At 42.2% G+C, this 17,649-nt stretch overlaps 1 protein-coding gene across 1 annotated transcript; it reads right to left on the minus strand.

The window, feature by feature from the left end:
• Positions 1-457: 457 nt before the first annotated feature.
• On the minus strand, positions 458-14,675 carry cnn3a (calponin 3, acidic a). Its single transcript, XM_041862258.2, has 7 exons — positions 14,417-14,675; positions 5,451-5,572; positions 4,949-5,015; positions 4,403-4,540; positions 4,019-4,135; positions 3,540-3,686; positions 458-1,839 (listed from the first exon to the last, which is right to left on the minus strand). The coding sequence occupies exons 1-7, from the start codon at positions 14,471-14,473 to the stop codon at positions 1,468-1,470; spliced, it is 1,020 nt and encodes a 339-aa protein (XP_041718192.1). The 5' UTR covers positions 14,474-14,675; the 3' UTR covers positions 458-1,467.
• Positions 14,676-17,649: the final 2,974 nt, after the last annotated feature.

The following is a 17,649-nucleotide window of genomic DNA, read 5'->3' on the forward strand; positions in this document are numbered from 1 at the left end:
TTGAGACCGACTGCTTTTCCACTCAGAGCAGTTACAACAGTCTCTAGAAAACGGTGGGACATCAAATCAGGCGGAGGGCTGCTTTCCAAAAGCCATCTCAGAGACATCCACTGTGGCTAAAGCCTCATAACAGAATATGTATAGTAATTTTAGGTCTATATGAATAGATTTAATATACAACCAAGGCTCAGTGACGTTCCAATTCGTCGTCATAAAATGTACAAGACTAGCGTGCCCTCCTAATGAAATCAGAAGTCCTGCAAACCAGTTAGTATTAAAGGGCAACTGCCAATCAGAATCACAACGTGGAAAAATACTTCCTGCTTCAGGCATGTCATTTAATTCTGGTTCAATTACATTACCAATTTATATAGAGGACATTTGATAAAAGATTGGAAGACAGTCTTCAAAACAATCATAAAGAATTATGCAAATAAAGTTGACAATGGACTATGAATAGGAATGCTTGGAGAACCAAGGAATAGGCTTTATTTTCGAACATACATTTTTGCTTTAAAAAAATGACATAACAGGAGAGGCTGCATCTGAAATAGAACCCTATTCCCTATATAGTGCACTACTTTAGACCAGAGCCCTGGCCAAAAGTAGTGCACTATATAGGGAATAGGGTGCCTTTTCAGACACCACACTGGTTTATAATGAGAGACATGACAATAAATACAGTGGGAATGGAGGGTGGATATAAGGACATGAGACGTCATGGCACAATAAGACTAGCCTTACTGTATGCAAAAAAAGCAGGACATTCTGGTTTGGTCGTCTGGTCTAATGGAATATCCATTAGAAATTACTCACTTCACGATTTTAGGAAAATAAATGGTCCAGTGATTTAGATTGAAACCTACTAATATTAAACAGATGAGATGGCCACTGGTTACTCCGAGGTTCACTCAATTGTATTGATATAAAAAGGTAATATTGGTCCTTTTAGGTTGGCAGAAAAGCAAAGCAGTTGGTGAATGAATTCCTTTAAAAGGGATGACTCGATCAGTAAAAAAATGGTTGCAGATGCTACAAAGTTCGCAAAATTTCTTTACTTCAGTGTCCCATACTTCATAATGTAATAGTATAATATTATTATCTCCAACACTGTATCTCAGCACTTTCTATGCTTTAACTACAACTGCATGAACACTATTGCTCAAATGGAAGGAGAGTTGGGGAGGAGGTGGAGAAGGAATGCACTCAAGACAATATTTATCTCTTATGCTTCAATAAAAAAAATGTAAAAGATTAGCGAGGATAGCAGAAGACTTGCTCTGTTTGTCATCGATAAAATACACTTTTTTAATACTGCCCTCTCTAGCGGTCGTTGTTGTGTTAAGGTGGCGCCGGATTAACCTGGTCGCAGATCTGTTTATGCGGTCTTGCCAACTCCTATGGTCATTGGCAAGACAGCACAAACTAATCTGGGACCAGGCTAGTGCCGGATGGCCCCGGACAGCCCTAATAGTCAATGCCCTGGTCAACGTTGTTGTAGTGGGCCACGTCGCTGTAGTTGTCCTCTTCCTGATAAGCCACTGGGTACTCCTCCCCCTCTCCCTCCTGGAGGAATTCCTCGGCCTGATAGTCACTGTCGCTGATCTCAGAGCAGTTGGTGCCCGTGCCTTGGCTCCCGTTGGTATGTATGACGGGCTCGGTGGGCGAGCCGCAGTACTTGGGGTCGTACACCTGGCGTCCCAGGCCGTACGCGCTCATGCCCTTCTGGGACGCCACCTTGTTGGTGCCCATCTGCAGGGAGATAGTAGAGTTGTCCACTGGATGCACCTGCTTATTGTCGAAGATGTCACGACGCGTTCCCGGGCAGGACATACCGGCCTGGGGGAGAGGAGACAGAGAGGGCCGGGGTACACACTTTAGGAGATTTCCATGAAAACAGTTATTGACGGATTGTCTTCAAGACAAATATACGTATCATCAACAAAGTGATTATAGTGATGTGCAATGAAAAGCCATGTGAAGTCTCCATCATATATTGTGGACACATCTACTCATTCAAGGGTTTTTCTTAATTTTTACAATTTTCTACATTATAGAGTAGTTAGTGAAGACATCAAAAAAGTGTTAAACAAATCAAAATATATTTTATATCCGTCAAAGTAGCCACCCTTTGCCTTTGACAGCTTTGCACACTCTTGGCATTATCTCAACCAGCTTCATGAGGTAGTCACCTGGAATGCATTTCAATTGACAGGTGTGCCTTGTTAAAAGTTAATTTGTAGAATTTCTTTCCTTCTTAATGCGTTTGAGCCAATCAGTTGTGTTGTGACAAGGTAGGGGGTATACAGAAGACAGCCCTATTTGGTAAAAGACCGTGTCCATATTATGGCAAGAACAGCTCAATTAAGCAAAGAGAAACAACAGGCCATCATTACTTTAAGACATGAAGGTCAGTTAATACGGAAAATTCCAAGAACTCTGAAAGTTTCTTCAAGTGCAGTCGCAAAAACCATCAAGCGCTATGATGAAACTGGCTCTCATGAGGACCGCCACAGGAATGGAAGACCCAGAGTTACCTCTGCTGCAGAGGATACGTTCATTCGAGTTACCAGCCTCAGAAATTGCAGCCCAAATAAGTTCAAATCACAGACACATCAACATCAACTGTTCAGAGGGGACTGTGTGAATCAGGCCATCATAGTCGAATTGCTGCAAAGAAACCACTACTAAAAGGACACCAATAAGAAGAAGAGACCTGCTTGTGCCAAGAAACACGAGCAATGGACATTAGACCGGTGGAAATCTGTCCTTTGGTCTGGAGTCCAATTTGGAGATTTTTGGTTCCAACCGCTGTGTCTTTGTGAGACGCGATATGGGTGAACGGATGATCTCCGCATGTGTAGTTCTCACCGTAAAGCATGGAGGAGGTGGTGTTATGGTGTGGGGGTGCTTTGCTGGTGACACTATCTGTGATTTATTTAGAATTCAAGGCACACTTAACCAGCATGACTACCACAGCATTCTGCAGCATCCCATCTGGTTTGGGCTTAGTGGGACTATCATTTGTTTTTCAACAGGACAATGACCCAACACACCTCCAAGCTGTGTAAGGGCTATTTTACCAAGAAGGAGAGTGCTGCATCAGATGACCTGGCCTGGGATGAGTCGGACGGCAGAGTGAAGGAAAAGGAGCCAACAAGTGCTCAACATATGCGGGAACTCCTTCAAGAGTTGGAAAAGCTGGTTGAGAGAATGCCAAGAGTGTGCAAAGCTGTCATCAAGGCAAAGGGTGGCTACTTTGAAGAATCTCAAATATATATATATATTTTTTAACACTTTTTTGGTTACTACATGATTCCATATGTGTTATTTCATAGTTTTGATGTCTTTACTATTATTCTACAAGGTAGAAAATAGTAAAAATTAAGAAAACCCCTTGAATGAGAGTGTGTCCAAACTTTTGACTGGTACTATAAGTTCCATCAGGGTTTCAACAGGGGAAGTAGACCCCTGTAAATGCATCAGTGTTTGTTCTACCCATAGACATTCACAGTGTTGGTATACATAATTGGTTCTACCTGGCTGGCTCCTTTGTTGGTGCCCATCTGCAGACTGATGGTGGTCTGGTCATAAGGCTTGTCTGTCTGGGACCTTGGGTCGTAAAGATGTCTCCTGGTCCCGTATGCTGTCATACCAGCCTGGCTCGCACACTTGTTGGTCCCCATCTAAACACACAGAAAAATAGCTGAATAGATGTATTACACTTCTATTACACATCACATTTTAGTCATTGAGCAGACGCTCTTATCCAGAGCGACTTCACCTAGTCGGCTTGGGGTTTCAAACCAACAACCTTTCACTTACTGGCCCAACGCTCTTAACCGCTAGGCTACCTGCCGCCCACATCTATTACAAGCGATTGAAGAATCAGTTAAATAAGCTACATATAAACATTCAATTATCAGGATGAAAAAAATGAAAAAATATATTGTATAGTCACATCCAGTAACAGAGCCCAACAACCTGTGGCTGTTTAAGCATCATTATCATATCTTACCTGCAGTCCGATGACACATTGTCCAGCCTTGATCTTATCGTCATCAAAATGGCGTGTCTGTTTGTCTGCGTATTTCACACCAATGTCACACGATGTGTGCATGCCTTTGGTCTTTGCCTATGGAATAAGATAAGAATGTGGAAATATTTGATGCTACAAGTCCCTTGGAGAAAAGGAACCCTATCAGAATGTCTTGGTAATGCGCTACTGTAGGTGTCACCAGAGAAGGAACCCTATGAGAAAGTATTTGTAACACTTTACTGTAGGTGTCAGTCTTTCTCCCAGTAGACACTAATTGTAACATGTGTTCTTGTATGTTTAAATGTTTTAAAATAATAATCATAATTAAGGAAGTCTTTCTACCCCCCTGGGTATCCCACTCACGATGCTAGCCAGGGAGAGCAATGTGCTCTGGACTTGGGTCATGTTGCCGTTCTCAAACAGGTCATTGGCCTCGAAGATGTCATTGGGCTTCATGCCGTAGGCCAGGATGGCTTTGATAAAGTTGCCAAGGTTCTCCAGCTGGGGGAACACAACACAGGTTACAGATAGGAATAGGTTGAATAGAGCTGGCACGATTCCGTATTCTATCTGACAAGACAATCATATTTTCTACACGGTACATTTCTATCAGAATGTTCTGTGACGTTACATCCTCCTGAACAGGCCCCAGAACACAGCAGGGATGGGCATAGCAGAGATGGGGGAGGGGCTATAGTAAGAACATCAGGAAGTAATAACTCCATAAAGAAGGTGTTGTGTGAGTGAGTGAGAGCGAGAGTGAGGAGAGAGCGAGAGCTGAAGGCTTAATGAATGAGTCCACTTATTCTCCATGCACAACATATGGCTTACAGATCGTAAATGGTATTAATGAGTTGAACAGCTCTCTATGGTCTTTGTGCTTGAGGTTTAGGTTTGGGGAAAGCCTACCTTGTGCCAGTTCAGTTGTGAGTGGTTAATTTTCTTTATCGAGCCAGGTTGCAGTTTGTTTATCAATCTAAGAAAGAGAGAAGGTCAGTCTATCAAATCAAATCTGATTTGTCACGTACACATAATTTGCAGATTAGTAGCGAAATGCTTATGCATCTTACACACACATTCAGTTTAAAGTGTTCATGTTCAATGTAAAAAATATATAATCTTAAGTGAATCTTGGGGAGGAAATACACTGAGGACAATATCTGCAGTATGGGCTTGTGTATCAAATGTGTATTCAACTGGAATATAAAATAGACAATATGCAAATCACCACATCAATCTGTGGATAGTGACTGGAGTGTGACTGATTACTCATGTGTAAAATCCTAGTCAGCGTCTCCACCCGGCAAACATTAGCTGCAGATCACAGCAGTGTGGAGGGCGCACACACACACACTGCAATGTCAAACCTCTGTCACTGTCAGCTCTGCAGTAAACACACGCAAACACTTACTCTCCCAGGATGACTCCATCCTTTAGGCCCTTCTGGAAGTTATCTCCAATGGCCATCCCCGTCACCTCCTCGATCCAGAACCGAAGCTCCTCCTCTTTTTGCATGTCATATTTGCCTGCGATCTGAGGTGAAAGCAAAAGTTATTATCTCGGAACCTAGAGCAATATCTCGCATGTCCTGGCCAGCTACTATGTTCAAGTCTGTCACATGAGACTAGTGTCTTTGTAACAACACCTTGCCCTTTAAAACTGTCATGTCTAATTAAATATCTTCCTGATCGTTGTATCTCATCATTTGACAGTGTTACGAGATGCGAAATTGTCTCAAGCTGCTTTGAAATAAGGAACTATGAGCCAAAATCATGTCTCACGCCAATAAACCCAGCAAGAGAGGTATGTCCATGTGTTACATAATCACCCCTCAACATCATGAGTTTCTCTCCATTTAGACAGGTTTTAGACCACATCAACGAATTCACTCCGGATGGGCAAACCACTCACTGAATCAGCTTTTGGACAAAGTATCACTGATCAAGCTACAGGCTTGCATGGCGTTTTTCATAATGTACTTTGACATTGTAATAGAAAACCGTTTTCCCCATCAAGATTGTAAAAAGTTATCAGAAATGTAGACGTCAGATGTCAGCAAGCCAGGCTTTTACAGTGGTGTCAGGGGCAGAGATTACAGATGTGCCCCAAATGGCAACCTATTCCCTATTTAGTGCACTACTTTTGACTAGAGCCCTGTTCAAAAGTAGTGCACTATAAAATAAATAGGGTGTCATTTCAGCAGAGTAAGTACTGAGCTGTGGGGTAAATCAACAGGCTGGGACTGGGGGGGTTAAAGCGCAAACGTTGACCATCTGTCTGGAACAGCATAAAAGCCCAGACGTTTGGCTTTAAATGTTGTTGTGCCAACCAGACGTTTAGCTAAGAGATTAATGTAATGTAGATTGGCCACAATAAGGTTCTAACAACAAACAGTAAAGACGTCAACCCTTCTAGTGAGTCACAACGTTACGTCAGAAATACTTTCAGATTCACACGTTGGCTTCAAAGCCAGTGAGAAAAAGATATACACAAATTCACATGTAATCCATAAGGGAGCCCATGATGCAACCACAGTTTCCTGAGAACTAAAGAGAAGCTATTTGCTAGACTGACAGACACTAGCCCAAATGAAGGCACTTAAGGCATTAGTGTGGTCTGATGTAGATATTTCTAGAGCACATTAATCCTGGTCTATTGCCAGGAAAGGAAATGACACTGATCTATGTATTGTGGTCTGGTGTTTTAGGGACAGTCCGTTCTCCTAGGGTCAGCTCACTTTAACATGCTGCGTAGCTAATGTGCACCAGGACACAGCTCAGAGAGGAAGTGATGCTACTGGCATCATGGCATGGACAGTAGCCATTGGAGGAAGAGGAAACGGGAGCGTGTGTGAATGTGAATGTGAAGCCAATTACAACTGCATGCTCCTCTTCTTCTCCCACTGCTTCCTCTCTATCACACACACACATACTCTGAACATGAGAAGTCAAGGGCTTGGAAACCTCCCCCGCTGGCTCTCTGGAGCATTTACCATGCTCAAGGCTTCAATTGCCAAACGCACCCTTCAGAACACATTCGGATGCCAAAACTCATTAATGTAAACAGATGCACAGGATCTGCTAAAAACGGTAGGCCTACATTGAAAAATAATGATCTGTTCTGTGTTGTAATCTACTGTAAATGACTAAGTACTGTACTGTCAATTACCCACAATTGGATTGCACAATGCCATGGAACATTTCCAGGTCCTTTCTACAATGTCAAACAGAGTATATTTAACTGTGCTTTGCAGCTGCAGTCACCCATTAGTTCATTTCCATTGTAAACAGCACTTCAACATTGGCCTATGTCCTATAAACATGGGCTTTTAACAAGAGCATCTCACAGACACTAGTCATTCACCAGAGTCAGTTAGACAAACTCATCTCTATGATCTAGTCAAGAGGGAAAAGACCACAGGAGACACAGCATCTGGCCTCCATTCCACTCCTCTCCTTTCATTATAGTCCATTCTTTGTTTAGCCTTTACTCTACAACTGTAGCTTATTCCCAGTGTGCAGATATTAGCTCATTAGCACCACACGTTAATGCTGGGCTTCAAGAGGGATGCTTATTGTAGGCTATGTAGCATTATAAACCAGGCGTATTGAAAGCTAATAAAAACATTGGGGTAATGACAGCCTTATAGCACTACTATGTGAGACTGAAAGGTTGAAGCCCATAAACATGTAGCAAACTTCTTCCCCCCTATTCGGGCAGAGAAAGGCTTGTTTTCGTTTAACTGCAGTTTATCACCCCCCCCCCCCACTAAAGCCTGTCAGCTGGAATGTGAAGGCCGTCACCAGAAAGACATGCCCTCTATGAAGCAGTGTGTCTGTGTGCGCGTGAGAGAGAAAACAAGGCCCTGTTCACACATAATAACAGGCAAAAAGGAAAATCTTCAAACGTCCCTCCATCTTGTAAAAGGGCAAAGTGGTGTTCTAGTTGCCAAATATGACTCAATGAGAGGACTGGGATGGAGTGGAAGGGTTATAGAGGAACTTGTCCATCCCTTCTGAACAGCTTGACAGCACACTGTCATTTACAGGAATTCATCTGAGGCTTTTGGTGCCACTGACTGACAGCAGCTGGAAACCAAACCATCACCCGAGAATACACAGAGCCCTCCTCAGAGAGAAATCAGGGAAGATTAGAGAGAGGAGAGATTTCTCTTTCTTCACTTCTCTCTCCCAGCACAGCAGTACTTCTCTAGGAACACTGCCAACTCCCCCCAGTTATCTTATGTCTAGATGGAGTCGTTAAAAGGAAAGCTTCTGAGAAGAAATCTGGAAAGCTACATCGGCTAACCCCACTGGAATTGAACCCCAGACAAGCCCGTCCTCCGCACCCCAACCCTGTACCCCAAAGCATTTCCTGATGACGTTGCAGAACCTAGCAAACATCTGGACGGAGAAGAAGGTTTAGAGGGAGAAAAGGCCCCAGAAGTGCAACACGATCAATTCAATGTAGGCTAGATACACCACTGTTTCGAGGCAATTGTTGTTTAAATCAATAACATGTGTATCATCCAGCGTCTCTTTGAAATAACAATTTCTAGTCAGAAGGAATTCTATAGTCATAAAGTTCCTTACAATCAAGTTACCGTTCCCATTTATACAATATCTTATATAAATCGAGGGCATCTCTAACGGGGAGCTTGACAGATAGAATGAAACCAGAATATTCTTTGACCAGAATGACCCCCACTTGATTAATTATTTGTTCAATCACACACACGACCAAGTATTGAACACACTGCCCAGCTGGTATTCATTAATATTTAACCACTATCCGTTAGCTCTGAAAACGCTCAGCAGACCTCACAATGTGAAGAGATTGGCCGTACTATAAATGTGCAGTGAACTAGAAATATTTACATATAGCTTGGAGCCTTAATAAAAACCAATCACTGCACAAGGCCAAATCCTAACTTGAGACATGCGGTTAGAGCCTCTGACCTTAAGAACGAAACCAACTAACAATAACAAAAAGTCCAACCGAGTCAACAATCGTCCATCAAGTCTTTAACATGTTGTTACAGACAATAGTGTTATCACAAACAAATACGTGCACTCGATAACATTAGCCTTCATCAAAGTTGAACATGTCAAGGTTGGTGAAACCCACAGTATCGATCTTGGGGGTCTGAAACTAAAAAAAGCTGAACAATGGTTTCAGCAAAAGGGCTCAGTTCCTGTTCACCCCAAAAAAGCATCACAGGGGCTAATGCGACAACACAAGGAATTCAGAAATCAGAGTCTCACTGTGAAAAGAAAATCCAGCCTGAACCATTACAGGGAGGGAAATGTCTCCTGTCAGCAAATAGCAGGGGAACACTCCATCCCCCAACACTTCTCCCTGCAGCGCTCTTTCTCCCCCCCTTCCTCCTCCCCTCCCATCTGTAGTAATGGTACTGTGGTTTACTACAAAAAACAGAGGGGGAAGGTAAGACAACCCCACAATAACCAGTCCTCCACCACATACCTGGGTCATGTTCATTAGGCACCAAAGCATAGAAAACAGACTAAAACAGGGAGGGACTACCTGGACTTATGGGAGGGACTACATGGACTCATTTTCGTGTTCTGTTTCAGTGTTTTAAAACATTTTGCCCTACAGAACATGATTATGGTGCGGTAAGACCACCACCAGCCCGACTGCCTTGCTCTCCTCATTCCTCACCCTATCCAGGACTCCCTGCCTGGTCCAGGGCCACTAGAGAAAACACACACACCGAGGTAGAGGAGAGCAGAGGAGATCGATAGATATTGCATTGTTGTGTGTCTTGTGGTTCCAAGACTGCAATCTCTTTCCTGCCAAAGAATCAGCAGAGATATACAACCAAATTCTCTGTTTGCTTGATGAGCCAACAACTCGCCCACCCAAAGGCAAACTCTGACTCCAACGTAGGGGGAAAAACAAACAAGGCAGACTCAGACCTACATTAATGGTGAGGCCCTGCAGCCCCACTATCTAGGATAAACTATTTCAGCAAGCATGTATTATTATTATTAGTGAGTAATCAGATACATGTGATGGGATCTCCTATCAGACCGTGCTGGAGAAAATATAGTATTTACTACTGAAACCCTTTAGGGTGAGAAATACAACTGAACATTAAGTTAATTTCTTCTGTTCGGAAACCTTTACTTCTGAAACCTTTGGGCTGAAATGAAAACAAACTGAACATGAAATTCTCAGGAGGGCTAGAGGCTACTTGGTGGTAACCCAACGTCTTCTGACCTCATTAAAAGGACTCCCTCTTTCACACAGCACCGGATTCAGCTAAAGCTCTACCCTTAATAAGAGCAGTCAAACTTGAAGATCTAGATGAACAAGTCATCTTTAAGTTCACGACCCTCCAACTGCTGTAGAAAATATATAACAGATGTGAGTTCATGTGCTCCCAGGCACCAGAGGGAATTCCCACTGTATTTTACAAACACTTGAGAAGTTCCGGCCAAAAAAACACCAGTTAGTCAGTCAAACATTTGGTCAAAACTTCAACCTGAGTGGCGGTGACCCCTTGGGAAGCACTGCTGGCTTGTTTGATTACAAATGACTGACATGATGATTTGAACAACATTATAAAAAATCTGTTCCAAACATTCAGCTTTAGCTTTTTGTCTGTAACATAATTCATGCAGGAAAGGACAACCTTCATTTAAAATGTATGTGTGTGTGCGTGCATGTGTGTGTAGTTGATTGACAGTTGCTGGTCAAAGATCTTTTGAGATTAGCATACACATTGGAAACTAAGCTGCTTTCCATTTCCCCCTTTCAGAATCCACTGGTTATTTATCACAATTAGCCCTCAAATAAAGCATGTGTGTTGGCAGCCACCCTGGAAAATATCAGAAAGCACACAAGCATTAGAAGAACGAGAGCTAACATTTTCATTTTAATATTTTCCCGGCTGAGCCAGCGTTTGGCTGTACAAGTATCACTCATCTGATCCTGTCGAGGTTCAGGAGATTACCTCACCTAAAAGCTTTTCATACAGCCACAATGTGAATGAAAGTAAAAACTTAAGCAGTAGGTCCAGCTAGGAGACATGACGCAGTAGCCTAAACCTGTAGCCTGTTCTGAACCACTTAATGGATCAGATGGACCACAACACAAGAGACAACAGAAACTGTGCTAATTAAGGAATGAGGTGGTCTGGTCTCATTAAGGCATGAGAAACAGATGGTTTGAGCCACAGGATTTTAACCCTGCTTGGAAGCACAGCTTAATGAACTTATACTCATAATTTCCCATCTTCAGGCAGAGAGAACCCTCTCAAAAGGACAAAAATCATAGTCCAATGAGACAGAGAGCGAGACTGTAGCTCAGTGAATTAGAGATCTTTCAGATTGGGTTGTTTGTTGCTGATTTCCAGGTTCCAGTTTCTCACGGTCAAGAAGTGAGACAATGTGAGACTAGGGGATGTTGGTAATCGAGAGGGATCATTGAGGAATTATAAGCATCTCTGACATGCGACTTCCAAAGAAGCACGTACAGTACAGGTGATTGCATGTAAAGGTTCCTCCAGTTTCTGCTGTGTGTATTTAATCAGAGCTTGATAAATTCACAATCTGCTGAAGTATTTGACAAATTACTGACTTAGTGTGTCATAAGTTGACATAGAAATCGGTCACTTGAAACCCAGCCAGTGCAAGGCTATGAATGGACTGTGTTGGCTACTCTAACAACACCGGACATGTTTCTGTTGATAACCTCATCGTTCTGCTAACTTGCAACACACTTCCATACAGTAGCCTAGATTCCACTGTTGTGTTCACAAGTTTTTGTGCTCCTGGTCAATTTCTCCTTAAGTGTTGTTGAAAAATAACCATCATCATCCCTCTCTAACTGGATTTTCGCATCATTGGCCAAAAGTACGCTATGACAGCCTACTTATCTTTTATCAGGAGAGAGAGAAACCTCGGTTGGCTTCTGGCACCACTGTTATCAATGTAAACCGAGACTGGGCAGATAAAAACTGTACACGAGACATAGTTTCACAAACATTATACATGGGCCTGAGTAAGCTATGCTCCTTCGGGCTTGACTGTCCTGTTTCCGATGGGTAGGCTGATCGATGATGTCATGATTCAGTCATTTCCTACAGAGGGCCAACTTTGGTAGCCTAGGCCAATGTGCTATGAACCAGTGGGATATTGCTCTAATGCAGTGGTCACCAACCGGTCGATCTTCAAGGCATTCCAAGTCTATCACCAAACATGTCTGTAGAAAAGCCAACGATAAAGGCTTGCGCTCCTTTTTGTTTTCGTGTTGCGCTGTTGTTGATAGGTGCACTTGATTCAGAAGCCCTGCGCAACGGGTAATCAGTGTTCCCATTACGAACCATTTAATTTGTCTCAAAAGATCTGTGGCTAAATCGAGTGTGCCTACTGCGCTGGCCAATGGGATAGCTCGAGTATGCCTATAGTTTCCACAACCCCGGCCAAACCAACATTTGATACTAGCCTACGTGAGAGTCATAACTTTTAACAGTCAAAGAATACAGCAAAGAGATGCTGTTTTTATGAGTGAGTTCATGTCTAAGTGATTTGAGGAAGTGACTTGCTGTTTGGGGTAAGTTTCTCAACGTGAAATCACACAAAATGTGTATTTTACATCAAAAATAGAGATTTGGTTATAAAAAGAGAACTTCTCCTTTAACTATCTTAGATGTACCAAATCAATTATCTCCAGCTCAGGGCTACAGCTATGCATTCGGTTTGCTAATGTAGTATATGATCAGATACCATACTAACTTGCTAGCTAAGTGGCCAGTTTGCAAGATCAAGCTTCTTAGCGACAGCAAATAAAATCGATCCCCTCCTGGATAAAGATGTATTTGTTAACTTCTTACATTTGGAAAGAAATAGCGCCACTTGTATGCACTGTCGATAATACCATATACCCTGGTATGGTACAGGAACTGTATTAACCCTAACAGACAGCCAACTTTTCTCCTTAAATATACAATCTGCACTATTTACTGCTGTTCAATGGTGAATGCAGCACATAGGGATGTGTGAAACTTCCTCCTAAACCCGAAGTGTTGCCACTTGCGCTGCGGAATTGCTAACTTTTCAGTGGCGCCGACTGGTAAGACGTTTCGGGACAGCGGTCACATGTGCTAGCAAGGCGGAGGTCCTGGGTTTGAGCCTAATGTGAGCCGAATCAGGAGGAAGTGGTACTCTAAGCAAGCAGCGTGAAATCCTTTACACTTGTATCCAGACCTCCATCTTAACAATTAGAAAGTGGTTACATTTCTCTCATTTATATGGGCTGCCATTTGGCTGAACCATCATTTCAGGATTGTGGCTTTAAACCAGGGGCCGCCCCCGGTAATTCACTTCTCATTGGATTTGTTGTTCAATTTACATTAATTAACCTGTTCTAACATCTCTGACTGACAGTGACAGCTGTACAGTTACAGTGTAGCTCCCATTGCCAAATTAAAATGTGGGGGAATAGCCTACCCATCAACCCTATGCTGCAGACTCTAGTGATGTGCATTCCAAGTATTATCAGCCGGCTCATTTGGCTCTGGTCAAGTAGCGTTTAAAGACGTACCTTAAACAAATAACCAATCTCTAATGTAAAGCCTACAAAGTTGCCTGGCATTAGGTCAGATCATGACATGTGAGTTCAAATAGACTACAGTTTTACTTGACCAAATTATTAGGTGGCCTGAATAAAAAATATATATAAAAAAATGAACGCACTGAAAAAGGTCTCTCCTCACTATCTATTGTTCCTGCAGTGAGGAATTACAATATTCAGAGAATGTTTTTATAACTTTCTGCAGTTAATCGTTGTCTGGAGATAAAAAGCAGTAGTAACCATAGGCAAATAAGGGAGCCAAATATATGGCTCTTTCACAGATGCGAGTTGGTTCCTGACGTTCACCGTTAAAAAAAAGAAAAACGTGCGAGCAAACCATCACTAGTGAACTCCTCCCTGTCCCACTGCTACAAACAATAAATTGGGCTTAGTTGGCTTGCATTCATGACACTTCCAGTGATTGTTTTTACTTAAGTTTTGTTTCCAAAAATAGTTGGTAAACTTTTAATTCATGTGTGAAACTCAATGCAACCTACTATCTTTTTTTCGTCGAAGTTTCTATAGGGGACAGTCCCATATGAAAATGGCCCCTGTAGCCTATTAACCATAACCAAAGCTTTTCTGCCGTAACAGTGCATCAGACTATTAAACCAAGGACGCCTCACATGTTCAACTCTGTAGCCCATTTTAGTTGCAGCACGCATCAGCAATTGCCTAGCCCTAGTTGGTTGGTTCAGTTGGTTTATCCAAAACGGCAATAATTTACAAACCAAAATGTGGTTATATAAAAAATGATTTACTTTTTAGTTTACTTACTTTGCTTTTCACTTCTGCTGATAACCCGTAGGCTGGTCCCTTATTGAATGAAGTCATCTTTGTTTTAGATTTAAAACCAAAGTCAATATCCACTGCTACAAAGTAGCAAAAACGATTCCTTTCGGTTACTTTGTATCACACAATGAACCGCGTAGTTCGGTATCCCGTTCAGTCAGTCCAGAGGAGTTTAAATCCGTGTAAATGTGTGGAGTGTGAGTATCGCAGAGGCTGGTCGGACTGAAACTTCTCGTTTCAATACCTCATTTTTGTTTGGAAAAAATGTCGCAAGACCATTGACGGAGCCTTCCGAGCCAATCAGAGGAGCGGATTCTACATACCGCTCTCCTCATTGTTGGAGGCTGCTACTGTAGCGCATTTCTATGGAAGAGAATGATGTTAATGATTTTACCAGGAACAAGCTATCCTATGTTATCTGTTTTTACTGGGCATTTGATGTCTAATGATGTTGTGGCTACAAATTTCACAGATTTAGACAAACAGGACAGCAATCAAGCACAGCATAGCCTATAATACATCTTTATGTAAGTAATGGGTTTCATTTCATTGTTTGATGATTTGTAGGCTACTAAAAGAAACCAAAACACTGACTTATTTACTTACATTCCCTATAATAAGCTTGATCATGGCGCCTCTTATTGATTGGATCACTGCAGCCTTACATGCTTGTAAGATATTTACAGTTTAGTCATTTAGCAGACGCTCTAGTGACATACAGTTAGTGAGTGCATACATTTTCATACTGGCCCCCCGTGGGAATCGAACCCACAACGCTGGCGTTGCAAACGGCATGCTCTACCAACTGAGCTACATGGTTGCCAGCCAAGATTTAATCAAATGAATTAAATCTTGGCTGGCTGCCGCATATTTTATTGGTGCAATAAGTTATCCCATGAATAATAGCCAAGCTGCTACACACTGAAAGTGTTGAGTCTGCAAATTTTCCTCCATCCAAGCAACACACACACACACACACAGATATCTATCTTCCTATGTCACTCAACCTTTGTGGTGTGTGTAAAGGGACCCTGAGTGAAAGTATGCTGTTTGTCAGTGTCAGGTTCTCTGGTAATCCTCTAGAACAGAAGTACAGTGGTTTCACAAGCTTCAACATTCGACCTGTTCAACTATTAAAGTAGCTGGGCAGAGTCATCGTTCTGCTTCCATCCTGGTATAGTCACTTTTAAAGGCAGAGTGCAGTCAAAAACATGATTTTCCTGTGTTTGATATATTTCCACACTATGAAATTGTGAAAATGATAATGCCCTTTTAGTGTAAGAGCTATTTGAAAAGACCACCTGAAATTTCTACCTGTTTTGGTGGGATGGAGATTTGTCCTTCCATGGTGACATCACCATGCGGTAAATTAGTTAATAGACCAATAACAAAGAGAGTTCCAAACCTCTCTGCCAATAACAGCACATATTCACCCTCTGATAGGTTCTAAGTTCTAGCTGCCTATGAAACCAGAGGTTGACCTCTCTGAGGATAGGGGTCACCATAAAACAGAATTTAGACAGCATTTAATACCCTAAGTGACATTCATCAGGCTAAGGCCGATGGCTGTAATTCAGCTATAGGCGCTTTTAAAGTGATAGAGACGTCTAATCCATGGTTCACTCTGGCCTTGCAAGTTGGCTTATGTTTTGACCAGGGCCCAGGTACTCTGAGGCAGATGGAGAGAGAACAGAGATAAGGATGAGCGTACGCTGAGTGTACAAAACATTAAGAACACCTTCCTAATATTGAGTTGCATGTCATTTGGGTGGTGGACCACACACACAGGAAACTGTTGAGTGTGAAAAACCCATCTGCGTTGCAGTTCTTGACACAAACCGGTGCGCCTGGCACCTACCACCATACCCCATTCAATGGCACTTAAATATTTTGTCTTACCCATTCACCCGCTGAATATCACACATACATAATCCATGTCTCAATTGTATCATGGTTTAAATATCTTTCTTTAACCTGTCTCTTCCCCTTCATCTACACCGATTGAAGTGGATTTAACAAGTGACATCAATAAGGGATCATAGCTTTCACCCGGATTCTCCTGGTCAGTCTAGAGCAGGTGTTCTTAATGTTTTGTACACTCAGTGTATAATGAGTGTCTTGTCTTTGGAATGGGGCAGATTGCTACGAACCTCTCAGAGGAACGTGTCTGTCTCCCCATATGAATATGTCTGTCTATTGTTTCTCTATTAAACATTGAAATATAGATGTTGTTCGCCTTATCTTTGGATTCAGCATTTTCCACACCTTGAGCAAATTCAGAATTCCTGACCCCTCCCCACTCAGACCACTCCCAGACAGTCCTAGCAAAATTCTTGCTTGAAAATAATGCTCTTTGCTAAGAAGCTATTTTTGTTTCTTTTTGCCCATTTTAACTGAAAACAATCACAGTAAGGTACTTAATTGTTACCCAGAAATGATTTTATATTGAGATAGAGACAGCTGCATTGGACCTTTTGATATATTTTGAATATCTATTCTCAAGTCCTTTAGCATGTCATTGTCAAGATTCTAAAATGGTCAGTTATACAGTACCTCTCCACATTGTAAGAGGCCAGAGGGGCATTTGTTACTGACCCACTTGTGTCATCCTCATAGTAGTCAACTTCAAAAGGGCTCTGATTTCAAAAGATATGGTCTGTGTGTGTGCTGAGTCAGTGACATACCTCAGACAATGCCTCTCTTCTGCTGAGTCTGAGGTTAGCAGTCCGTGTAGCACAGGCATGTTCCAAGACATATTTTCTATGTTGTCGAGATCCACTCATCTTATCATAACGTAAGGCCTACATGTATTTTACTAGCCTAGAATGATTCCTAAGGAATCTCTAACTCAGCCTAAAGTGAGATTTATGACTCTTCAAGGTACGCCCAGCCCTACCTTGTCTAATGTCTGGTATAACCTGATGATAACCTTGATAACGTCGATGAGCAAATGACTGAGTGCAAATACAGACATGAAAGCTCAGCTTTCAAATACACATTTTTAAAAGTCTAAATGAGCCTAACCTGGTAAAATAAAATAAATACATGCTGCAAACATCTTAAAAAGCTCTCTAAGTTCGATCACTTCACCTTGTGTCACACCCTGATCTGTTTCATCTGTCTTTTTGCTTGTCTTCACCCCCCACCAGGTGTTTCCCATTTCCCCCCATTATCTCCTGTGTATTTATACCTGCGTTTTCTGTTTGTCTGTTGCCAGT

The sequence above is a fragment of the Coregonus clupeaformis genome, chromosome 34 (assembly GCF_020615455.1).
Source record: "Coregonus clupeaformis isolate EN_2021a chromosome 34, ASM2061545v1, whole genome shotgun sequence".
NCBI classification, from domain to species: domain Eukaryota; kingdom Metazoa; phylum Chordata; class Actinopteri; order Salmoniformes; family Salmonidae; genus Coregonus; species Coregonus clupeaformis.

Excerpts from the sequence above, each read along its gene's own strand:
- cnn3a (XM_041862258.2), bottom strand. The coding sequence starts at position 14,473 with ATGACTTCATTCAATAAGGGACCAGCCTACGGGTTATCAGCAGAAGTG. Across the intron at positions 5,016-5,450 it reads GATGGAGTCATCCTGGGAGA|ATTGATAAACAAACTGCAAC; the intron begins GTAAGTGTTTGC and ends TCTCTTTCTTAG. Across the intron at positions 3,687-4,018 it reads AATGTGTCATCGGACTGCAG|ATGGGGACCAACAAGTGTGC; the intron begins GTAAGATATGAT and ends CTGTGTGTTTAG.